General features: G+C 40.1%; 1 protein-coding gene and 1 long non-coding RNA gene across 4 annotated transcripts in view; one reads left to right on the top strand and one right to left on the bottom strand.

The window, feature by feature from the left end:
- phka1a (phosphorylase kinase, alpha 1a (muscle)) overlaps positions 1–21285 on the bottom strand; it is a 26201-nt gene extending 4916 nt beyond the window's left edge. The window contains exons 1-30 of one of the 3 annotated variants that reach the window (XM_066714856.1): positions 20588–21285; positions 17511–17669; positions 16387–16434; positions 15502–15670; positions 15305–15387; positions 15012–15092; positions 14589–14687; positions 14326–14472; positions 14138–14191; positions 12213–12335; positions 11712–11807; positions 11281–11388; positions 10901–10979; positions 10199–10333; positions 9934–10043; positions 9397–9541; positions 8897–8975; positions 8402–8595; positions 6083–6256; positions 5754–5842; positions 5324–5469; positions 4971–5124; positions 4377–4456; positions 4085–4163; positions 3725–3854; positions 3052–3153; positions 2600–2709; positions 1990–2028; positions 862–906; positions 199–363 (exon numbers count right to left, since the gene is read on the bottom strand). In XM_066714856.1, coding sequence (XP_066570953.1) covers positions 199–363; positions 862–906; positions 1990–2028; positions 2600–2709; positions 3052–3153; positions 3725–3854; positions 4085–4163; positions 4377–4456; positions 4971–5124; positions 5324–5469; positions 5754–5842; positions 6083–6256; positions 8402–8595; positions 8897–8975; positions 9397–9541; positions 9934–10043; positions 10199–10333; positions 10901–10979; positions 11281–11388; positions 11712–11807; positions 12213–12335; positions 14138–14191; positions 14326–14472; positions 14589–14687; positions 15012–15092; positions 15305–15387; positions 15502–15670; positions 16387–16434; positions 17511–17669; positions 20588–20665 — 3300 coding nt within the window. In that variant the 5' untranslated portion in view covers positions 20666–21285. The remainder of the gene's footprint in view (positions 1–198; positions 364–861; positions 907–1989; positions 2029–2599; positions 2710–3051; positions 3154–3724; positions 3855–4084; positions 4164–4376; positions 4457–4970; positions 5125–5323; positions 5470–5753; positions 5843–6082; positions 6257–8401; positions 8596–8896; positions 8976–9396; positions 9542–9933; positions 10044–10198; positions 10334–10900; positions 10980–11280; positions 11389–11711; positions 11808–12212; positions 12336–14137; positions 14192–14325; positions 14473–14588; positions 14688–15011; positions 15093–15304; positions 15388–15501; positions 15671–16386; positions 16435–17510; positions 17670–20587) is intronic. The other 2 variants (XM_066714858.1, XM_066714857.1) reach the window with 2 other exon arrangements.
- LOC136759810 (uncharacterized) lies at positions 20667–25667 on the top strand. Its single transcript, XR_010820113.1, has 3 exons — positions 20667–20791; positions 23867–23923; positions 25287–25667. It is a non-coding gene; the product is annotated as an uncharacterized LOC136759810 (long non-coding RNA).

The following is a 25667-nucleotide window of genomic DNA, read 5'->3' as shown; positions in this document are numbered from 1 at the left end:
GTATTAAGATATGTATTATTTAGATATTCAAGTGAAACACAAAAATAAAGTAATACTAAGGAATAGAGTCTACTGCTCCCAATAAAAAAGAAACTATATATACATACAGTACATCATGGTGTTTGTAGTTTAAGGTTCTCTTTTAAAATCAGTTCAATACAATTGTCCAGTTTATCACTGACATGGGGTCGGACTCACTTTTTGTAGGATCTTCCAGACTTTCTGATAAAATCCCACCGGTACTCTGTTGAGCGCCCCGTCCAGCCTCCTCCTGCGCAGCCACTGGCCCTGCTTGCTGTCCCGGGCACCAAGGGCCCCGAAAGGACCTGTGGGGAACCCCTCGAAGGAGGGACTTCCTGCTTTCTACACAAACACAACAAGATGACACTGTACTGAAGCAGTGGCGACTCCATTCAGATTTTTAATTTACAACTGTGACCTGTCAGTCGGCAGTTTTGAAAAGGCAGACTAGATTTCTTAATGAATGAAAACATAACCTTTCATAGATTTTTTTTTTAATTGTTCTACTACATTATGACTGAGTTTGGGATTTGTAGTATTTTAATAATGATAATGTTCATGAAGAAGGAACAACGTTTTAGTTTTCAGTGTTAATGCCTAATGTCATATATACGATTTATATATTACGGTCAAGAAATTTAGAATATTTTAGCACATACAAATCTACATATGAGGTAACAAACTACTGAAACTTAGTAACAACTTGCTAAAAATCAGTATCCCTTCAGGCAGAATAATTCTATCAATCATCTGTCCTGGCCACCACATTCTGCACCATTCGCTGGGCTCATTTCCCAAATACCGGTTTGTGTGTCCCGGCCTAAACATAAGGTCCCATACCTCTGATTCACTCCTTTCATTGTCCATGGGTGGCACCAATGAGGACTGCAAGATAAAAGAGCAAATTCAACACCTACAAAAACCAACACTGCTCAAACGACATTAAGGTTTTCTAAACACTCCTAAACTAAGTGTGGGGGTAAACTAGGCCAAAGATCTTGTGAGACAGTACACCTATAGCCACAGTAAATTACATTCACCTGTGTGACCATATATCAGAATACATTTATTAAATGAGGACACCAACCCACAAGACCTTTTAAACATCAGTCTAATAAAGATAACTTGGACAATCTTCCTCCAAACACTGAGTGGTATACAATCCTGCTGGCTTAAATTGGGAACTGATCATATAGGTATACTTTTTCAACTGAAAATGGTAAAAGAGTTTGCCACTTTTGGTAGTGTTTAGACCCTGCACTGTTTAGATTGTTAAATTAAGCCTTCTGATATGGCGTTGCATTGTTATTATTATTATTAACAGCTTGGTTATTTCAGCTCCTGAATGATGATACCACAATTATTATAATTTTTAATTACAACAACAATAGCATTTAAATAGACTGAATGACAGATGCCCATGAAGTAGCTGCTTTGGACACAAGACACAGCAGTTACTAATTAATCCAACTGCCGTGCAATCAAATGACACTACAAGACTTCAGTAAATAAATAAAACATTGTGTTAACAAATTAAACGAAAAACATTACATCAAGCCACGGGAGCATCCAGTTGCCCATGGAGATTGGCAAACAATTATTTCGGGATTACAGCTTTAAAGTGAGAAGTAAAGCAAAGGAAAAAGTGTTGCATGCAGGCTGACCGCCCCTGTGTTGTGTCCCATTGAGAGGAAGGCTGTGCTGAACACTTTAAAACCACCGCTCATCGCCAATCTCACATAAAGCACTTTCAAGAGGACTCTGATACACTATCTCCTAAGAAAGTCCTGCTACACTTGCAGCAGACACTGGCGACAGCAGGACATTGGTTTAGTAGGCCCAACTTGTGCCCGAACAGAAATAATTGAATAGCAGCGTATAGAAGAGCAGTGATGGTGGACCTTCAGCACAGCCTGTGGCCTAAGAGACTAGGAGAATTGACACCTAGCCCATTCGGAGACCGATCACCTTTCTCGACATCGATAATGACAACCTACGCTCCTCCATCTGTGGGTGAAACAGAATCAGAGACTGAACATTAAAATGCACAGCGAAGGGTGGAGTACCCGCTCCTCGTACCCACCAGCAGCCCCCTTCAGGGATTATACCTTCTCGAAGACCAAGCCAGAAAGGCAGGGTCTACCAAATTAGGTGCACACTCGGTCTGGCACCTCTGTGGGCAGAACCCATACCGGTGAAATTTTACCACTGTATATCTGTGTGGTAATTTGACTCTTTTAATGCATGTTGCATGATATTCCTTTGTTCTCACTGTTTTTCCTCTATGTTTTTACTTTGATGCACTTTCATAAAAACTTAAAATCAGGAAAGACAAGAGCATTTAGTTGTTATTATGCCCCCTGTGTCTAGAACACTCTCCCAATTTTAATTGGAAATGCTTAGTTGAATCTTTAAAATTATATATAAAACACATACACACACACATTCTGTACATATACATACATACATACATAAAAACTTGTAGGATGGTATAAAGAGTAGTCATGACTTTGGTGTTTGGTGATATCAGATATTTCTACAGATGACACAGATGACAGAGGCAATGCAGAGTGCCTACCTGCTTCATGTCACTCTTGAGTTTGCTGATGCCTGCCCTCTCGCTCTTGGTCGCTCCCACATTGCCCACTTCACGAATGGAGATGGCCTGGCTGGCATCCACAGACCGAACTGCAACACAGATGTGATGAACCATGCTGGCCAGAGTGCTGAGCGACAGTCCAAACATGGCTCATTATTATATATTGTGATGCCACACATATTATGAGACACCTGTCTCAACCCTTTATTTGGCTCCAGTTGAGAAACTCTGGGTATCATAAATCAGTTTGGAGAAAAAGTAATTGGATATGTTATTTATGGCATTTATTTCTCCTCTATCCCATAGCTAACCACTAAATAGTCAAGACAATATGAAATGAGCTTTCGGGTTAAACACAGCCCTAAATCCAAGCACTTTATTAGGAAATAATGGAGAGCAGCTGGAGGTATGTCCTGGGCTGTGTTACTGACCACTTCTCTCCACTCCGAACTCTTTCCCACTGAGGATGTGGTGGAGCAGGTTCTTCAGCTCCGAGGGACTCAGGCTCATCAGACTCTCAGTCGCCTCCTCGCCTGTAACACAGGGACAGGAAGTCAGAGCAGGCTTTTCAGACTTGGCTTGACCCCTTAAACATCTGCCCGCTCCCAAAACACAACCTTGTAAAAGAAAACTGGCAACTTGACTAACTTGAAGTCTGATCTCTACAAATAGGAAACCTATAAAAGCTGAGCTCACAGGGCAAAGTGATACGGTTCTGATGCCGGGCCCAAGCCTAGGACACCAGCAAAAAGGTCAGATAAAATTAAGCGCTATATCGCATCAATTACAGAGTAAGACAGGGCTGCCAACAGAGCATAGCCAAGTCCAAGAGCAGAATTGAAACAGTGACAGAGGTTGACTACTGTTCTTTCCCCTCCTGTGTGACCAGTGCCCTAGATATCGTGAAAGGACACTCAGTGCGGGCAGGAACAGTGAATGACTATGAATCATGTATTGCTGCTACCTTATAAGCTGAGTGAGGGAAATATATGTACGGGAAAAAACAAATACAAAGAAACAACTCCCAAGTATAAAGTTCCGAAATCACCCAGATGAGTTACAGATAATATATCTATGATTTCCACGTGACCAGGGCCAGCTAACCTGAGCAGTTGAGAGATTGGGCGAGCTCGGTGGCCATGACCTGGATGATGAGTCCGATTCTCAGGCGGAACATTTCACTGAAGAGGGACGGCTGGCTCTTGATGTTCATCGCCAGGTACATCATGATCTCCTGTGGACAGGGACAGACAGACAAACCCCTGGGGCGTTAAACAGACCTCTACACTGAAGGCAGAGTTATTATTAAGAAATAAAAAAGCTTCACATCATTTTGTAACTCATTAAGTGCTTATTAATTAATGGCACACAGAGTTATCTTGCTTTTCCCTCTGTTTATTATATAATAAAGTATATAGGTTTCATTAGTTAGGAGTTAGGAGTGATTCCCTTGCTGTTGCAAACCTGAGTCAGCATGGCTATAGTGATGTTGTTGTCACTGGCTTCATCAATCAGTTTTGTCAGCTCATCTGGAGGCAAGGGCCTGTGGGAAGACAAAAACAAGCAAACCATTTTTTTATCATTGGATCCCCATTGGTTTAAAATAAAATGTTACATTGTTTATAGGAAAAGAGAAAGCGTACACCCTGTGACATCATTCGTGTGTAAAGCTCCAGTGTAATAGTGCTTTTGGTTATAGTACAGCCCTGTTGGTTGTAAAATAATGTCCAGGAGTGAGAAAGAACCGGATACTCACGCTGCAATGGTCTTCTCTCGAGGTTCAGGCGGGAGGCCCACTGTAAGATGCTTCTGGTGTGCCAGTAAATCTGAACAGGCCTGAAACGAGCAAAAGAGTTCTGTCTCGTGTAATTGATCATTGCACTCTACAGTTTCCACCAGTCGAAGACCATTAAGGCAGTTCTCTGCTGAAATTGCATCCAAGAAAAACATCGGTGGGCTATCCAAAACAATTCTTAATGTAGATGGAAGACATACCTCAAGCCAATAATGAGGGCTATCTTACATATGCATCGAAGCTCAATTTACAAGGAAAACCATTCGGAGGAAGCAAGTCTGCATTCATGCCAATAATTTATAACTATGTCTGCTGGCTTCCAGTGTGTAACTCTATCCTCTTTAAGCAGCCTCTTGAGCTGTAATTAACACTGTTACACATTCAAAACACGGGACAAAGGATGGTGACACAACAGGTTTAAATACAGTAGGGCGAGGGACCAGGCACTACAGACTGCTTATGTCATCTGTCCTGGATTTTAGTGGACTGGAGCCCTGAGCAGAAGACATTAGGAGAAGAAGATCATAGGGTTGTTAAGTGCCAGCGCATCGTTACCTCATCCAGAGCTTCCACCTTCTTCTTCAACATGAATGAAATCATGCGGATGAGGCCCCACTGGCGGATGGCGCCAACTTTATTGTAGAGCTCAGTGAGAAGGTCCTTCACCGTGGTGCCCACCCCGTGGAGCTCAGTGTCCCAGTCCAAGCCCCTGACAGACACACAGACCACAACATAGCCTCATTATAAAACTGATGAGCACCCACTGAATACAGCTTTAACCAGCTCTGCCTACTCAATATACGAGTCCCCTTTCCCCTTTCTCACTGTGCTTGGCCGATGGTGGATTGGTTAATATATTAACTGACTGGCTGATGCATGCGTGTGGCCATTAAAATAACTTCTCTCACTTGTTCTTGAAGAGGATGTATAGGATGTCGGCCTGGTCTTGAAAGCAGGGACACGTTTTTAGCTGCTCCACCAGAGCCCTGTAGTCAGTCTGGCCAGATGAGTCTTTGGGCAGATCAATCTCTGAGCTCACTGCCATTCGAGGGGCCTGAGGGAAAAATTAGCAGAGCATATAAAAAGAGATTTTTTTTTAAATAAGCAGCATTGATAACTAGATCATACACCTGCTCATTTGAATATGGTAATGATCTGAATGTTTACCTCTGTTATTATTATTCCCCCAAAATACTGTACACAAATTCACTTGCAGAGACAGTTAAAACGTGTTTTGAGGCTTAATGGAAATTCAGTATAAGTGCAACAACCAGAAACAGATATATACCCTTTATTTTTCATCTTAAGGAAAGCCCTACAAGCCTGTATGGTAAATACCTGACAATCCTGAGGTAGCGTTGACTCCAGGAGATGCAGGGACGGATGACGGGCTCGAAACAGTTTGCTGGGAATGTACATTTGTACATCTGCAACAGAAGTGTGCATTTTTATTTATGTAACAAAAACATCAATAATATACTTTCCTGTCTTACAAAATATGTAATATGGAGATGGTTAAAAACAACAGAATGTACCCCACTTACTTCACACCACATCAGGATTAGATTTTTAAGAGAGCACAGACTGAAAGTAGATTTAAAACAAATACACACACATTCAGACAGACAGACAGACAGACAGACAGACAGACAGACAGAGGAGCTCACTTTGCACATTGAGGCCCTTGGCTTTCTTCATGAGGGATACCATGTCTAGGGTCTGGTGTGCGGCCGAGCGGAAGAGGCCCAGTCCTCCCCTGGGCTTGTCGGTCACCGGGCTGGGCCTGGGTGCCCCACTCTCCAGCAGCTGATCTAAATAAGCTGTCAGATCATCGCCCTCCTCTGGGAAACAGCCAAGGGATGTTACAACAGGCAAGGCCATTCTCCAAATACACACTCCTCTGAACATCACCTGCACACTCTGTTCCCACAGTAACCTTTGGGATGTCTGTGGAGCACTGTGGAGCTGGGATACCAGCCAGGTCCCCATTCCGTAATTTATACCATGCCTCACTTATTCCATATGACGTGCACTTGGGGAACCATGCATTATGACTGGCATCATAATGTTTCCCTGGTGTAGAGTACTTGATATCAAGCAGTATATGTTCAGATTGCTTTCTATGCCAACAAGGCTTTGGAAAATACTTCCTAACATGTATTGCCAAGAACAGGGATAAATCAGTCACTTTGGGACTATGCCTGGATTTCCATCCATATGGCCATTTCCTCCTATTAAGCATGCTTTTTTATGGAATAGTTAGTTTGCATGACAAGTGAAAATGACTAAAATCTCTATTGGTTAAATAGGAAATTAAGTTAGTTAAATGACATATAGAGAACATATGACAGAGTTATGGAATAATTCAAAAGAAAACTATTTTAGATCTCTTCTTCAATGTAGGTCATTCTCTTTAAGCGTATGCAAACAGATGCCAGCTGTAGCATATGAAAATCAGCAAAAACCATTAGAGAATTTGGTGACAGATTTAATATAGTTTTGGCCTCAGAGGCAATTGCCTGCAGTCAGAGAAAAGCCCCATAGCAAGGAGCATATTACACTGCAATTGAGACATATTACTCGTGTATAATGTGTAAATTTGAAACTGAATTAAACCTGCCTCTTACTGCTTCAGAAAGATCAGCACCGAATTGCAGGTGGTGGTCTGCACAAAGATGTACAATGCAAAACAAAATGGCTAATATAATGGCAAATATTAGCCTTGCATAATCCTAACAGAGCAAGCACCAAGCACGCACTAAGCACACACCCGCTGTGGCCCACCTTTCCAGGCTTCAGTTCACCCAATGATGGCAAGGACATAGGGACAATGATGTCACACTGAATTGATTAATGTCATTAGTTTAATAGAGAGACAAGGTACCAGGTAGTACCTAGTTATAAAAAGACTTAAATGAACAGTAGTACCACAGCCAGATTGTTTTATTAATGTTAATATTATTAGAATTATTAATGTCTTATTAGTTTTACAAAAGACAAACAGATTCATTCTACATATAGACATAACACTGGCTATCTATTATGCCTATGTCTATTTCTGTAAAAGTGTGAGTTTTAGAAGGGAGAGTAAAATCACTGGACACTAAATAAACCCAGGTATGTAGCATAATTCCTCCATCACCAGGGTGCATGGTGAGTCATAGTCACTTTTCACAAAGATGGGGAACCTTTATTAACCAGGATGGACAATGATGAAATTATGATGAGATTGACAGTATAAATTAATATACACTACAACACCCCATTGTTTCTGTATTTCGGCTATCAAATCAACTTTACCTTAAAACAATAAACATTAATTTAACACCTAATGTCTGTACTATGCTAATCATTTTTTGTATTGTAATGAACAAATGTAAAATAAATCAAGTGTTCTAATACATTTTGCAGAATTCTCTCTCACTGTATATATTTATATATACTGTATACATATACATATATAAAAACACTCACAGAAATGTGTATATGTGCAGTTAGGTCCATAAATATTTGGACAGTAACACAATTGTCATCATTATGGCTCTGTACGGCACCACAATGGATTTGAAAGGAAACAATCAAGATGTGTAGACTTTCATCCTTAATTTGAGGGTAGTCACATCCAAATTGGGTACATCAATGACTGCCTGAAGTCTAGAACCCATAGACATCACCAGATGCTGAGCTTCTTCCCTGGTGATGCTCTGCAATTTATTAATTGTCCAAATACTTTTGAGCCCCTAAAATTGGGGGAACCACATATAAAAATGGGTGTAATTCCTACACCATTCACCCAATTTGGATGTAACTACCCTCAAATTAAAGATGAAAGTCTTGATTGTTTCCTTTCAAATCCATTGGTGTGGCGTACAGAGCCAAAATGATGACAATTGTGTCACTGTCCAAATATTTATGGACCTAACTGTACATTACTATTAAATAAAAAAATGAAATGTGGAGAATATGTTGTGGATGCCCATCCTTACCATCATCTGCAAAGTGAAAAGCATGCAGGCCTTCTGCTGAGCACAAGCCAGTGCTGGGCCGTACAATAACGTCTTCGTCATCGTCACTGTAGACACTACTGTGAAACTGCTTACCATGCTGTTTGGGGTCCATGAAGCTGAGGTGAGCAAAGCAGGAGGTTGTCAAGAACTCGGACAACTTGCCTGTCTGAATTCTGCAGGGAAGCACATGAGATAGTGACAGAGTGCACTTTATATACAAGAGGGATATATCCCAAGTACAGTCTGCAAATGTACCTAAGAAGTACAAGTGCGGGCCACTCCTTAGGTCAATAGGTCATGTCTATGTGGCATCTCCCCAGCAGGACTTTCTGTGACAATCACTCTGACCCTAACCCTACTGTGTCGTGTCACTGATAGCTTCCGTGTAACGTTTGTGATCTCACTGCTAGCAGTATACCCTGCTCTACGCCGGTGTAACAGTAAAACATGCTTCTATAGACTTTAATTTCTCACCTTGCTCCTCCATAGTAGCCATCTTGTAGCTTTCTCAAGGTTGCCAGGACAGGCGGATCCAGATCTAACTGGTTTTCAGCTGCAAGATTGATAGAAGAATTCCCTTTAGAGGAATAACTTGGACCTGAAAGTCATGAGCTCATCAAACTCCAAGAGCTGCCTTGACCTTCACAGCCTGCAAACTGAACGAGCCATCAAACCATTCAAACTTAATATTTCAAATGGCCACTAGGTAGGAGTCTCCTTCACAGTGCATAGTGGATGGTTAGGTGCTGTAAGGTATGAAACTGCCTTGTCACACCTATTCATATTTACTGTGTTGAAACAACTTTTCATTTAGAGGCAATCAAGAAATAAAATTGCCTTAAGTAAGATAGTGAAAAAATGAAATTGAAAACAGAATGAAATGTCTGAGTGGAAGAAAGTTACTTATTTTTACAATAGAGAACAAGGCCCTGATGCAGTGTCGAGTTTTGATATGAGAGGAGGGAGACACTCACTCAGCATGGTCTGTGAGATGGGGAAGGTGACCGTCGGCCGCCCGGTCATTCTCCAGCGGCTGCAGAGGTAAGAGAGGTCGGTTCGGAGCATCTCCACTATGATGCGGTTGTCCAGAGCCAGGTAGAACTGCTGCTGGTCAATGAACTGCAGGACAGAAACACAGGAGATGGGGAATGAGGGAGGGGTTTGGCCCATACCTGTAATTTTACACACCGGTCCACCTGAGCTGCACCAAACCTCTACATGGGTTTCTGGTATTGGTTAACTGGGGGGTGCTTTTGCTCGTTTGTTTGCCATTTCATAAAAGCATTTCCATTTCACAGCTCAGGTAGTTCCTCTCTCAGACTTCCTGTCTTAGTGTCGTCACAGACTCGGTAACGTGAGGCGATCCAGTAGAAAAGATATAGGTCACAAACTCTTGAATGGTGTAAGACCTGATCCATATAAGCCAATAGTTTAATTTAGTTCAATCAAGCAATCAAGGGGGGTAGAATGACAAGCAGAAGACCCTGTGCTATTATACATCCTGCTCTAACCTGAGGGGTGAAGGTGAAGATGGAGTTGCAGATAATGTAGAATTTGGAGGTTCCGAGCACACCCATGCGACGGCACGGCCTCCCAGTAAGGCCCAGCCTCCGGTTGCGACCTGCAGCACAGTGAAAGGGTTATTGGATACAGAATATAAAAAAGCTGGAGGTGGTAGCAGAACTAAACGTGTTACAGACTGGAAGACACCAAAAACAACTGAAGAAAAAACAGGGGAAAAGTACACATACACATTGCGGCGTGTGCCATCATTACCTAGCCTTGCGTAGATGTGACTCAGGATGCGGGCGGGCTGCACTCGGATGGGGTAAACATCAGCCACGGTCTCCACGTTAAATCCATGCTTCTGTAAGATGGCTTTGATCTCCTCCGTCTCAGCAAGTATAGAGACTAAAAACACACAAATAATATGGCAAGAGTAAGGACAGTATGACCACCAACCCCTTCTAAAATGTAATTGTAATGAATGGTCAGAAAAAACATAGAATAAGCCAGGATACAACATATCTGGTCAAAATGGTGCTAATGACAAAATAAATTGCACTTCCTCTGCAGTCATATAACTTTTCGTACCATTTATAAAGTGTTCTCTACATTTTGCAGAGCGGCATACAGAACATTAACCAAAGGAAGTATGTGTATCTTTCAGTTTTTTAAACAGAATACTTGTTTGGTTATATTCTACCAAGTAAAGTCACACATGATTGCTTGATGTTAAGAATCAGTAAGGACACTTCCTATACGAAATGAGTTCTCATGTGACTGCTGTGATGGTCAACTTTAAACAGTCAGTCAGTGCCAAACTACAAAACCTTCAGCTAAGTAAGATGAAAGTTGGTTTAGTTGGCTTAGTCAGGACTCAGATTAAACAAAAACAGCACAATACAAGACTGCAGATCCGGCACTGAGTTGATGGAGGAAGGCAAAGATACTATGACAGCTAGTTATGTAACTAACCCTGGACCACAACATCAGGCTTGGGGATAGTGGAAAACCTCCGGCTGAGGGGATCGATTTCTCCTGGAGCCAGAAATCCCTGAAAAAGCAAAGAAATGCACAGAACCAGATGTTACAGCACTGGCATGAATACAGTGTAAGATGATCAAAGATAGAACAGGAGAAAAATAAGAATCATAAAAATATAATATTTATTTGATATAGGGCCGTTCATGCCAGGACAACCTAAAGTACTTTAAAATAAAAACAACAGAGAGCTACATCTTCAGTATTAAAAATCATCCAGTTTCATCAATTTCTGAAAATTAAAGCCACACAGCCATGGAACAATACAAACCACACATCAATATTAAAACGCATGTATACAAATGAGTTGTTACCTCAGCCAGCAGGTTCCCTATTATGTACAACGACTGTCCCCACATCAGAGGGAGTTTGCCCATGGGAATCCTGTCCACAGTGTGAGGGTTACTGTACTCCTCCTCCACCTGCACAAAGGGAATTTATTAAATGAGTAATTTCATTGCCTTTGAGATATTTACTTTGAGATCTGATTTCATTCATCCGGTTTCATAGTGACATGCTGTGCAGACTAACAGCATTCCTCAAGACTGCACGAGGTAGAGAGTTGGTGACCATTTCCTCATAGGAAAATAGGTGCTTTTGCCAAAAGACGAGAACGAGCACCAGCAGCAACTGGACCAAAGAACTCATTAAAGGGTGTCGTGGCCAACTTTTATAGTGCAGTGTCTGCCCTTGGTGGCAGTCAATCATGAAAAGACATCAATACATCATTTCAAACACCCCCTACCCTGTCTGGAGGGACGCTGTACAGTTCAGGTACGAGACGAACTCCATTCTTCCCTTTAATCATGATCCCCTCTAAAGCCTCTCTGTACTCCTGGACCTATGAGGAAAAATTAAATGTTTGTACACTGCATCACAAGGCAGCAATATTGTCTAGTAAGTTTTGTTGTACATTTTAGCCTGTGAACTGTACCAGCATGGCTGAAAGTCCTTTAGAAGCCAAGGCAGACCCAATACCTATACACACTTTGTCCAGAAAGGCATACTTCACATTTATTTTGACAGGGGGCTAGGCTGATATAAAAAGTCATCACTTCTAACTGTGACTCTACGAATGGTTAGATTTGTCAAAATCTAATTTGTCAAAAAATAATTTCTACTACTTTGACACACTTTTCAAGCACTGAACTATTTAGGACATATCTACGAACACAAACATCTACAAAATGCACACTGAGCCCTAATTATAACATGGTCATTACTCATCAGGACAGCAGCTATGCACCTGTTCGGGACTGTTGATGAAGATGCCATCTAGGATGAGGTAGGTCCAGAACAAGGGCCATTCACACTCGATGTTCTCAAACAATTTGAGCTCAGCAGGCTCATAATACAGTCTGTGGGGATCCTAAAGACAATAGGAGAAATAAGGCAGTTGTTAAGAAGCATTCATAGAAAAGACCTAAACAGCCTCCTTTCTAGTTCAATATACAGTGAGGGAAAAAAGTATTTGATCCCCTGCTGATTTTGTATGTTTGCCCACTGACAAAGAAATGATCAGTCTATAATTTTAATGGTAGGTGTATTTTAACAGTGAGACACAGAATAACAACAAAAAAATCCAGAAAAACGCATTTCAAAAAAGTTATAAATTGATTTGCATGTTAATGAGGGAAATAAGTATTTGATCCCCTATCAATCAGCAAGATTTCTGGCTCCCAGGTGTCTTTTATACAGGTAACGAGCTGAGATTAGGAGCACTTTCTTAAAGGGAGTGCTGCTAATCTCAGCTCGTTACCTGTATAAAAGACACCTGTCCACAGAAGCAATCAATCAATCAGATTCCAAACTCTCCACCATGGCCAAGACCAAAGAGCTGTCCAAGGATGTCAGGGACAAGACTGTAGACCTACACAAGGCTGGAATGGGCTACAAGACCATCGCCAAGCAGCTTGGTGAGAAGGTGACAAAAGTTGGTGCGATAATTCACAAATGGAAGAAACACAAAATAACTGTCAGTCTCCCTCGGTCTGGGGCTCCATGCAAGATCTCACCTCGTGGAGTTTCAATGATCATGAGAACGGTGAGGAATCAGCCCAGAACTACACGGGAGGATCTTGTTAATGATCTCAAGGCAGCTGGGACCATAGTCACCAAGAAAACAATTGGTAACACACTATGCCGTGAAGGACTGAAATCCTGCAGCGCCCGCAAGGTCCCCCTGCTCAAGAAAGCACATGTACAGGCCCGTCTGAAGTTTGCCAATGAACATCTGAATGATTCAGAGAACTGGGTGAAAGTGTTGTGGTCAGATGAGACCAAAATCGAGCTCTTTGGCATCAACTCAACTCGCCGTGTTTGGAGGAGGAGGAATGACCCCAAGAACACCATCCCCACTGCCAAACATGGAGGTGGAAACATTATGCTTTGGGGGTGTTTTTCTGCTAAGGGGACAGGACAACTGCACCGCATCAAAGGGACGATGGACGGGGCCATGGACCATCAAATCTTGGGTGAGAACCTCCTTCCCTCAGCCAGGGCATTGAAAATGGGTCGTGGATGGGTATTCCAGCATGACAATGACCCAAAACACACAGCCAAGGCAACAAAGGAGTGGCTCAAGAAGAAGCACATTAAGGTCCTGGAGTGGCCTAGCCAGTCTCCAGACCTTAATCCCATAGAAAATCTGTGGAGGGAGCTGAAGGTTCGAGTTACCAAACGTCAGCCTCGCAACCTTAATGACTTGGAGAGGATATGCAAAGAGGAGTGGGACAAAATCCCTCCTGAGATGTGTGCAAACCTGGTGGCCAACTACAAGAAACGTCTGACCTCTGTGATTGCCAACAAGGGTTTTGCCACCAAGTACTAAGTCAAAGGGGTCAAATACTTATTTCCCTCATTAACATGCAAATCAATGTATAACTTTTTTGAAATGCATTTTTCTGGATTTTTGTTGTTGTTATTCTGTCTCTCACTGTTAAAATACACCTACCATTAAAATTATAGACTGATCATTTCTTTGTCAGTGGGCAAACATACAAAATCAGCAGGGGATCAAATAATTTTTTCCCCCACTGTATAATATTCATTTAGATTTTGATCGGGAGTTCCAATAAGTAATTCATTGATTTGAGGAACATTTTTTAAACAATAAATAGTTCAAGCTTTTCAAAACAATGCTTGTCAGTTAAGAACAATTTAAACAATCACCTCTTTCGGGGTTTTGTGCCCATCTCTGAGGAAGCGACAGCACCCATACCGACCCTGTGGAAAAAACAAGCACCGTCTGGTTAAAGGTGAAGAGGTTCCCATTGTTTCCATACTCCATCACAAGTCCTTCGAGCTATTCCCCAAACCCCAAAACAGTTCTTCTCCCGTCTCTGAAGAAAGCAACCGACCTGGAGCTTGGAAATGATTTCTTCCTTTGTGATATTGACTAGTTGAATATCTTCAACTGCGAAGGCCGGGTAGGAGATGACCGACAAGAGGCCGGCATCCACTTCTTTGGAGGTTGAAGCCCTTGGCAACATTGAATGAAGAATGGACTGGAATGGAAGGAAGAGGAAATTAACCAAGTAGAGCAAGATTTAAAATGGAATAAAAGGAATAAAATGTATCCCCAAAAAGCAGAAAACTGGTAGTGTAACAGGGTAGGCCTTACCTGGCAGTGTTGAACCTCATCTGGTAAGACATGAACCACTGACCCTGGGCCTCCATTAGCTCCAAACAAATCCAGTTCATCTAAAGCCTCAAGTGCTGCCTGCCAACATATGGAAGGAACACAATGGATTTCTGAGTTTCATAAAGGAATGTAGAAAAAAAAAATATATAATAACAAAATAGAACAAAAATGACACTGCTATTGAGCAGCAGTCTGAGACACATGGGTTTCCAAAATGTAGACTCTTGTTTAGAAAAACACCAGGACTGAATATCAGAATGCTTGTTACTTTATTTTAGGCAAACCTGTGGACTTCAAATTCAGATTCACACTTGTAAGTAGTAGTCATGAGGAATGCAGAACCACATAATAAACAGAACGGAGATAACAACATGGCTGAGGAGAATAAGGGACGCTGCTCACTTTAGCCAATCCAACAGAACTGGCATTGAGCTCTGGGATTCCCTGGTTAGTCTTGTCTCCTCTTTCCCACATGCCATAGTCCTGTAAGAAAAGTAAATTACAATACAATGAGAAACAAGACCAATTTTTCAGCAACCCGATAGCTACCTGTAAATATTTACACCCTTTTAACAGAATTGATTTCAGTTGTGGTCTTATCTGTTTTCAGTTTCATACTCATATCTTTTCAATTGAAGGTTCTCTCAGTGCAAACCAAAATAAAAGCAACTCCATGCCCTTCAAAGTGGACTTACTGCAACTTTGTAGGCAGCTTCAATGTAGAAGATAAGATTCTGAATTATGTCGACTTCATCCCGAGTGTAGATAATATGGAGTCCTGACAGAGCAGACAAATTCAAAAAGCTTTGTTAGAATAGACAATTAACTACACTTCGACATGTTACTGACACCATTACTTGAATCACTATGGCAGTAACACCAGCCTTCATACCTGAAGCAGTCATCTGTGCCAAGTAGAGCAGGTAGAGGGAGGTGGCATCGACCTGAAGATGCCCCCACTGATCATCGCCTACCACGGTGGCACAGGTGTGGAGATTGTATTTGGCATGGAGGCTGTCCATTGGGCTCTGACTGTACTTGAACTTCTCCACCTTATCCAGCTGCGAAAAGTACCAGAGGAAATGTCACTGGTATTTGACAGGACACTTCACGAATCATGTAAATAGTCTGGAGTGTCAAAGTCAATCCCACTTAGCCTGATAATGTTAGCACTTTGACCTTTTCACAACATTCGTTAGATGTTTGTGAGATGGTCTTCAAATAAACCTGATGGCAATGTAACAGTACTTTTACTTTTGGCCTTAAGGTCACTTCACTCAAGTGTCTTTTAAAAGTGGATTTCAAAACAAAAAGTGCACTTTTAAACAATTGTTTCTAACTGGCCTTAAATTGGGAGGTTGTCCAGAATGCAGTCAGACATTCAATTTCTTGTTCACAGACAACTGTACTGGTCAGCACATTATGTTTCTCCTTATTTACTAGTAGAAGAAGTCTAGCAGCTGGCCTGATATGTTTATATGGAAATACAGCCAGAGCAGCTGGTCTGGTTGGCTTCTGGTTGTATTAGTGAATTTTAATCCATGATGCTTTGTTTAAAAATATAATCCAGATTAAATATTACACAATTTATGTCACATTCTGCCTTTCGGGTACACAGAGCATCCATGCAAAGTAAGATGTGTGATACTGCCTTCAGAGTGAAGTGGTATTAATAAGGGAATTCTTACTTTTTTACAGGTGCCCTCTTGAGGCCCCAGATGGCATTATTACAAAAGTGAATGAAGGGGGATGTGCGGTGGTCTGTTAAATGTCATACCTGCCTCATCATGCACTGCAGCAGGCCTCTCATGAGCTTCACGACACTCTGCGGAGTGAAAGGCACACCAGTCAGTGAGAAGAGCAGAGCTCTGAGTCAGCAGCGTGGCTCAACCCTGACCTTTCTGTCCCTCACTGCTGTAATTCTACACTCCTGAGCTCTTTACTGCCTGGAATCTCTTGCCCTGGAACAGACTGCAAACATGGCAGGGCACTCTCTGCCCCGGTCTGCTGAGAACCAAAGGGCATGGCAATCAGGGAAAGTGAAGGTTTCTTCAGCACCTCAATGTATACTATACAAGACCATGAAAACACCATGTTCTTTTATCCACAAAAAGACCACAGAGCATGCTTCAGTGCCAACTAAGTTAAAGTGTTTGCTTTTACTAAACTTTTATTGACTTTCAAAATGAAAACAAAAGGAAGTACCAGTGCATATAAATACAATTATCAAAACTTTGAATATTTAAAGTGCATGTAAAAAGGTGGTTAACACTCAAAACATTGCTTTTCTGCACCAAGCTTTGTTGCAATGAAGTTCTCTGGCCTCAAAACCTTCAGAAAACTACTTCTGATCTGTTCATAAATTAAAGGGAGATATTTGTGACAGCCCCAATTGTGATTTCACTCACTTCAACTTAATGGTCTGATTAAAGCTTAATACACTAGTGCTGCTGTATTATGATGAATAATGTAATAGAATAGTGAATATATGAAGCCTGGGCAGAGTGGGATAGTAAAGCTAAATTGTATGTTTTTATTTCGAAATAGTTTTAAAAAAAATTCTCCACAAAAAGCAGTTCATCCTTCAATGCATCATGAACCTATATGGAGAGAGGTTTAACAAAATACAAAATTATTTATTGCACATCGTTATCTAGATGTACACTCTGAGCAACATTTACTTGTATATGTTTGTGTATACTCATTCAATTATTTTGGGCATTATCATTGTAGTATCATAACCTCAAATCTCCACTTTTATAAAAGGAGTGGAGACATACATTTATATTGTGAATGATAAACCACATCAAACGTTTTATGTCTGTGGTTTTCAGCAATTCATGCATTAAATTGTTTTCAAGCCTTGGGCTTCAGCTGGCACACAAGTTAGGTGCTCCTCACCTGTTCCAGCTCATAGGCCTTGGCTTTGTCCTCATCTCGGTCTGCGTTTTTGCGGTAGGCCAGGCCCAGCGCCCAGACAGACACAATGCTGTAAACATTGTCTCGTACCCACGCATCCCTCTGCTCCTCACTGGCCGGCAAAAGACCGGTCACTGGGTCCTACAGTTATAAAAAAAACAAGCAAATGCATAAAACAGACCACAGACACAAAGAAGGAAAACAACAGCCTTTATTGTTGCGTCCTGCATGAATGTGATTTATTGAAATTTCAGTGCTTGAGAAGAAAAAAAAAATTACATTTTCCTTTACTGCTGCTACAATGTTTAATACTTCTGCTCTTTTTGTACCCATGAATCTTGCTGATCTCCCACAACTCCTCAACGCTTCTCTGCATCATTGGGCACTGTTGGCCAAATAAGATTTGCTCCCTTGACATTAAAATGAATTACATCCCTTCTGTCAAGGGGATTCAAGTGGCTGAGGAAGCAGAAATGTTTCAAGGGCACACCAAGTTCTGGGGTTGCGTTTCTCTGTGTGTCTGTTTGTAAATGTAGTTATTTTCTGGGAGCGGGCTGTGTCCCTGGGAGAAACCCTCTAGTCTTGTTTTTCAGGTTGCTTTCGAGGCGTCTGCAGTGAATCGAGCTGCTTCTTCTAAAGTGGTTTCCTGGTGCTAACAACAACTAATGTATCTGCTCTGGATAGGAGCCGGTGACACAGGTTGCAACATCTGCCTTCCATACTGCAGCATAGACAAACAGAAACCCTGGGGTAAACAATCCACTGGTTTCTGGTTTCTTAAGCATTCCTCTCCTAATACAATCCCTGGTTCACACAGAAAATAGGTTTAATGCAGAATTTGTCAGTGTTTTCTTTACAGCTCAATTCATATTTCCTAATTTGTAATATTCTGCTAATTGTGAGTGTGCTTGGTGTAATATGGGGCCGATTGCATCAGGACAATTAGGAAAGACCTGGGCTGGCCTGCATGCCCATAATATTCTCAGTACAAAATGTACAAAACCTCCCCAAGGTTCTTCTTGCAAGGAATGACAGATAGACTGGAGGTGGTGACTGCACTGTACATTTTGTCAGCAAGCAAACCCTGAACTACTGAAATATCTCTGCAGAGACATTTATATAACTAACAGCATAAATTAGAATTGGGCGCTTCATAACAAAAGGAGTATATTCTTATTCACTCAACCATATTCACAGACTTCAACACACCGGTTCAATAAACAAGCGGCCAATGGACAAAGAAATCATTCTCTTCCAATCCCACAGCATTTCAAAATGATAGATTGGTTATGTGTGCAGTATATCCTTTAAACACAGCTGTGTAAAATATGAACATAGTTTAAAGTTTCATATCCTACATATTATTCTGAAACGTTGGATGCCAGATGACTTGTAAGAAAATCAATGCTACCAAAGAAAGCAACAACGACAACAACACTTTCCAATACATGTTAAATAATAAATGATCTAAAAAACACCACTAACAATAATAAAGGCCTGGTGACTTGTGCCATTCACCAGGAAGGGAAACAGGGAATAATAACCAAGGATGGTTCGCCACCCCCACATGCTTGATGAATGCCAAGAGACTCGCTGAAAGACTACATGCCAGCTTAAGAGCCAACACTTTTGTTCGGCCTCTGAGTGTAAACTATTTTGCAGTCCACACACTCCTGAGTTGGAAGTGCCCTAGATTGGGGTTTCAATATATTCTTTCTCCCATGGGCAGCATTTCATACATTAGAACAAACTTAATGCACAGTATTTCCCTCATCAAATGTAACTAGAATCAGATTCAGTTTCATCACTTAACAAAGAGTGCATGTGATAGTTTGGAAATAAAACACAGACTAGTGTCAGATGACCTTCATATAGATACAGGCAAAACAGGCTTAATTCTACAGTCCAAGATTTAGGGACAACACTTAAAAATAATATTTATGTATATACATTAGATCAATTCTGAAGGTATCCATAGCCACCATTGTAACAATTACATCCTCCAATCCTCCATCAAAAGAAGTATGTAACAAAATGTGTCCAGATATTAAACATTTTCTGATATTAAATCAAATACCTATTTTAACGAAAAGGTAAAGTAAAACTAGCATATATTGCTTTTATAAATGCCATGTGCAGACAGATTAGTATTTAATTGCATGATTAAGTAAATAAACAATTGCGTGAATGTAACATTACTGTAATTATGTTGTAATTGCAACTGCAACAAGTTTAAGTAATTTACCGCTAGAAAATAACCAATCAACTATGTCTGACATCAGTGTTATAGCCGAAAAATAATAAATAATAAAAACATACATTAAGAAATACAAGTTTGACAACACCTATTTTAATAAACAATGCTTATTTAAAAGCGTGATTGAGCAAAACTGGCAGCTATATGCCGATATAACATTATGCATTTTACATCAGTGTTCATGTTCTATTTATAAAGGAAAATGTGTATAAAAAGATGATTTATTTTTCTGTTTGAAAGGTATCATTGAATCGTGTCTATGGTCATTGATTAACATTTAATAACCTGTTTTAACTTTTACTATAAACCTTCTTAGCAGCATGAGTCTTACAAGTACTTGAGATAATGCGTGCAACCATGAAGAAGCTGCCATTTGTGACAGAAATCCCGAAAGAGCGATGGATGTTTTAAAACTAAACCTTGGTCGCGTTTTTGTAACGCAGATTTACGCAGATCCACGCAGATCTGCGCAGCTCCACCAGTGGGATCGGTAGGATTGTGCACAACACGACCATTATTGTTACTTGTACCGGTAGTTCCGAAATGTCATTCATAGTTTTCACTTCTTGAAGGTGACCTAGGTTATATGCGTTTTAAATTAAATCACCTGCATGCACATCAAATACATGTAGTCATCCATCTGTGCACAACTGTGCGGTTGTGTGCAGCGCTAGGAAATCGATCAACCTGAAAACAAAGTCCCTACTTCGGAAACTCTGCAGTTGCATCACGCATATTCAGAAGGAAATGAAAGAAGGCGCAGATGAAGAAAGACAGACAGAAAACCCCAAGGCATCCTCACCTGGTGACAGAGGATCGTCTGCTGCACCAGTCGGGCATAGTTATCGAGCTTCACCCCCGAGTTACTGCGGCTCCTCATGGTCGCCTGTCCGAGCAACTTCACACCTGGGAAACCGGCATCTCTCCACGCAGCTGATGATGAGAGGGATGCGGCCAGCAGCGCCAGCGAGCAGATCAGTATGGAGCGACTCTCGTGTGTTGACAAGTGGGCCACTTGGTTGTTGTTACAGCTGTACAACTAACAAAAACGCATTCTTTACATCACACCAAAGTAGTTTACAAAGCCTCAGTATGTCTTTCAATCGGGTTCTTGCGTGACTTTGTATTTAATGTAGTTTTAAACAAATTTACACTGGAAACTAACAAACAATCGCTTCTTCCGTCTTTCCTAATTGCCCCGCAGTGTCAGAAACTAAACAGAGCTGACATTAAACGGAGGGATCCTCAAATGCACATAAAACACTTAAAACAGGAAAAAAAACATCATATACAGGAAAAAGGACAAAACTCCAGTCTTTTAAATCAGACGTTAGATGTACCACAAAAAATATATTATTCTGTTAAGGTACGTTTGAATAAAACGGTGTGGCATTTATTGCGTTTTTATACATCTGTGAGGACCTTGGGGTTTCTCTATTCCAGTTTAAGTTCTTAACACGTGTTCTCAATGGATAGCCTAAAACTTCTGCTCTGACAAAAGTCGTCTGCTGCCTAAGTCAGCTTTGATCTGCAAATAGGTCTGCGTAAGTGAAGACTAAAATAACCGCTTACGTCTTATAGAAAAGGCTAGGTCCCCTTAGACCTTTGTTGTATGTTTGGTTTTAAAACAACAGCCCAAATGATTGCCACTGTTCTTTAACTGCTAAAATGTGATAATGTAATGCCAGTGCAAACATGCAATCTGCAGGTGACAAAGCAGTCCCCATAAAAATAGAACTAGTAAGTGGCACATTTTTAAATTGTTAAGTGTTCAATTCCATACCACACCATTAAGAAATACATTAAAATGCACATACACATAATAATAAATGATCATAAATAATCTGTAGAAATACATCTAAGAAAAAAAAAAAAATTAATATAATAATTATTAAATAATAATAATAACATAATCTGAAGAAATACATCTCCTGACTTCTCCACTAGACGGCATCATTGGCACATATATTCCTAACCAGGCACAACGTATTTTAGTTTATTCATTAGTGACCCCTTCTGCAATACACTGATAGGCCTACATGTTGTTTGCACTCAGATATACTATAGGTTTAAGTGCTTTAAAACAAACATTCCCTGTCATTAAACTACATTGATTTCCTTTATCTAAATCTGTAGGTTTGGCTGATGTGAGTGATTAACCTTTTAAGTAATCACATCCTCGATAGGACCTCTCCTGTAGGTGGACTTAATCTTGGTACACTGTGACCATCACCCAAAACAAAAAGTGAATCAAATAAACATTTGCAGACTAATTACCCCACGGTACCCTTCCAAGACCTAGTCAAAGTTTGCACAGTTGCAAAGTTTGTCTCAATCCCTCTTAGTCACCGATAAAATGCAACATCAAAGCTAAAATTAGCCCATCCATACCAATAACAGCGCCAAGCACAGCAACATTTATCACAGTTGTTATTTTCCTTGAAGGTAATCAGTTCTTGTGTTTATAGAGAGATGAGAACAAAAAAAGTGAAGGTTGTAGTAAAGTGTACTGTGAAGCACAGTTTTTGTTGACTCAAAAATAAAGTGTGTTGATGTTCTGCTATTTTCCTGGCAACTGCAACCCTGTTAAAATAATTAACAATTTGTATTACTGATCATAAAGATACTTAAGAATAGCATACTATTACTAAGGAGCACCAACAGGGCTGGTCTGAAGTCAGTTAATTTGGTCTAGGCCAGTGTGTCAAATTTGGTTGCTTGAGGCCCATGGCTTTATGACTTTCCTTCAATCATTATTTTTTAATTGGCCTCAGCATTTGAATAATGAACTCTCTATATATACTGTATATTTGCAGGTCAAAATTTAATTTACCTTGAATCAAGAGTAAGTTTAAAATTGTAAATACAATCTGGAAAAAAGTTTTAAAAAAAAAGCACTGCAAATTGGAGGGTACAAAATCTACAAAATATGTATAGTGTTAGTTTTTCTTTTTTGATTCTGTTTTTCATTCACTGTAGATTATTATTCATTAGAATAGTGGAAGCGAAGCAAAGAAATGAAGAAGTACTACTGTCCAGACTTAAGTATGCATTATTTTGCATCCAGGAGCAAAAGAGTGCTTTAGGAAAAAGCAGGGGATGTTGAGCACAATGCAGAGCAGTGGGAATGTTGTCTTTTAGATCTTAGCATGTAAACACTTGTGATTGTATTTATAAACGGCACCTTTTGCTGTCAGAGAAGGAAACTGGCACAGTGGATGCCACAGGAAACCAAACACCAGTCCTTTATGTTAGTACTGTACTGTTTAAAGTTATTCCTTATCTCAATTCAATCCTTTTCAGCTTCGTGCAGATTGAAACAACGTCCCCAGTACATTGTGAGCCAATTTGAGAGGTGCTTTCAAAAGCTGCTTCACTGGAAGTGTTAGTCATCCTGGCAATTGGTTTTCAGAACTGAGCCAACCAACAATGAGAAATAAAACGGGAACGAGTAAACAAAACCAAAGAACTTTCAACCTGTGAGGACTAGAGTTCAGGGGCCGGTTGCACAAAAGTTCTTAAATGTTTTTAAGACAATTTTTTAGGTCTTAGACTTAAATTGAAGACCAAAATAAACAGTCCTGTTGCACAAAACAAAATAATATCAGTTTGGTCTGAAATTTAAGTCATTTTTTAAGCCTTAAATGGGGAAAGGTGTCTCTTGCTATAGAAACTGACATGAAACCAACATGGCAGCACATATTCCAGGTAATTTTGAATTATTAAATTAAAGGGTATTTCATTGAGAGAGGATATTTAAGGACAGGCAAAAGCCTTCTCATATAAATAATTCAGAAATAGCACAGGAGAATGCAAGAGCTCTAAAAAAACTGTTCCAATACTTAATTACATACAAAGTAATGGAAGTTTGACTAATAATAGTTGAAACTAATTTGACACTGAAATATTTAATTTAATTCATACAAACTTACATTTAGGTGAACTATTACAATACAAATTCAAATCTATTATCTAGTATCTATTATAAATAATGACAAATGTATTAACAAACTACAGCTCTTAATAAGTATAATAATAATTTTCTCCTCCCCATTTTTAACTTTTACATTTTGATTTCTAGATCAAGTTTTTCCCTTTACAACAATAGATTTCCCTTCTGGAGTCCCGACACTTCAAGGTAAAGGTCCTCTCTTTGAACCTAATGTTTCTTTTTTTAGTTTGAATTGGGCCGACATCTTCAGAATCTGCAATGAAATAAGTACATTTCCTGTTGTTGTGTAGTCGGTAAAACAGCTGTAAAATAAGCAATATATATATATATATATATATATATATATAATAATAATTGTAACTATACAAATAGGCCTATGTAAAAGTAGTATTTGTATTAAACACCACTCGAAAACAATATGCATATTATGTGATGTAGTTATATTTTTAATATAAAAAAGTGTTTAAACTATTATGTCAGATGATGTGAGCAGTGAAGTTTCTCACTCTGTGTAGGTTTGCAGAAACGGTCACTAGAGGGTTCATAAAAGCAAAAGCAGTAAGTGTTGGCCCCCTCACCGTGCTGATTAAACGCAGATGTCAGTAGTGTGTACCTGCGCTTTCTGTTCGAAGTGCTTCTCTACAGAGGCGCTTTACTGACCTGCTGCACTTGCGCAGAATCGTCCGGGTGGCACGGCGTGGTTTCCCTGCTCGGTTCTACATAAACATAGCATACACCGTACTTTCTATTATTGATTGTACTGTATTTAAACTTAAGTAAAATTAAGTACTTTTAAAAATGAATTTAAAAATTACATTTACAGTGTTATTTCATTTAAGGTTTAATTTTTGACTTAATTTTACCCCAGAATTACCCGATTTCTTATGATTAGTTGCCCAGCTATCGCAAGTTTTTCATCTTCGGTGAAATTGATATTTTTTTAACTTTACAAGCAGCCATTTTTTTACGTTCTTCACAAAAATAAGAAGACCAGACTTCGTTGATTAGCAACAGCAGGTATTCGGGTTAAGGTACTGACGTGCTACTAACTCGGCCACACATACAGCAACCATGAGTTGAGCTAATGTGTCTGTAATATATAAACAGAAAACAAAGTTTCATATACAAAACCTAGACCTAGACTTTTATTTTTGTTTTGTTGTTTTTTGGGAATATAAATTGGAAGTGGTCCGAGCGTGTCCCTGCCTTCTTTCTACTGCAGTGGATTTTGTTTCTATTGTTATTATTGTATTGCTGTTGAATTCAAATTAATCAGGAACTTTGGGACACACTGGGATCAAGGTAGTATAAGGAACATTTAAAAATGACAGCACATATAGCAGATTTGGTACAGGAACATTACACACGAGATCTGAAGAACTGTGTACACAGAAAAGTATGTGTGCGATATCTACATAAATATTTGACAGCTGTACATTTACACATTTGATCACGGAGAGAGAAATGTGTTTGTATCATACTTGCTAATCAAGAGTCCCTTTTTGTTCCTTTCTGTTTTGGCGAATGCTCTAATATGGGCTGACCCCAGCTACTGGAAAACCATCCCCAGGAGAGAGCAGAGCTGTGGCCTCTTCTTAGAGACACTAACACAGGACTTCCGGACAACAGAGAAAACAGGACGACGTGGTGCGACTCTTGTCAAAAGCCTTGAACCCTATAGACCTTCTTCCATGCAGGTTGACTGTATTTACCCGTCTTGTTTATTTAGTCTCATGAACTTTCCTCTCAAGGCCTGTGAGTGCACTGTCTCCATGCTGCAGCTCAGCCAGCTGGAACACCCTACTAGAGTCATCGCTTGGGCTTCTCATTGTGAGCCAACACAACAGCTGGGTGTTTTGTGCTTCCAGTTGTTTTTTTTTTTACTTACAAAGTGCTCTTTTTAATAACCTTTGTGGTCTTTTCAATTTAA

This window comes from Amia ocellicauda, chromosome 10 (genome assembly GCF_036373705.1).
Source record: "Amia ocellicauda isolate fAmiCal2 chromosome 10, fAmiCal2.hap1, whole genome shotgun sequence".
NCBI lineage: Eukaryota > Metazoa > Chordata > Actinopteri > Amiiformes > Amiidae > Amia > Amia ocellicauda.
Note: the sequence above shows the minus strand (reverse complement) of the source record. Positions and strands in the feature narration are given on the sequence as shown.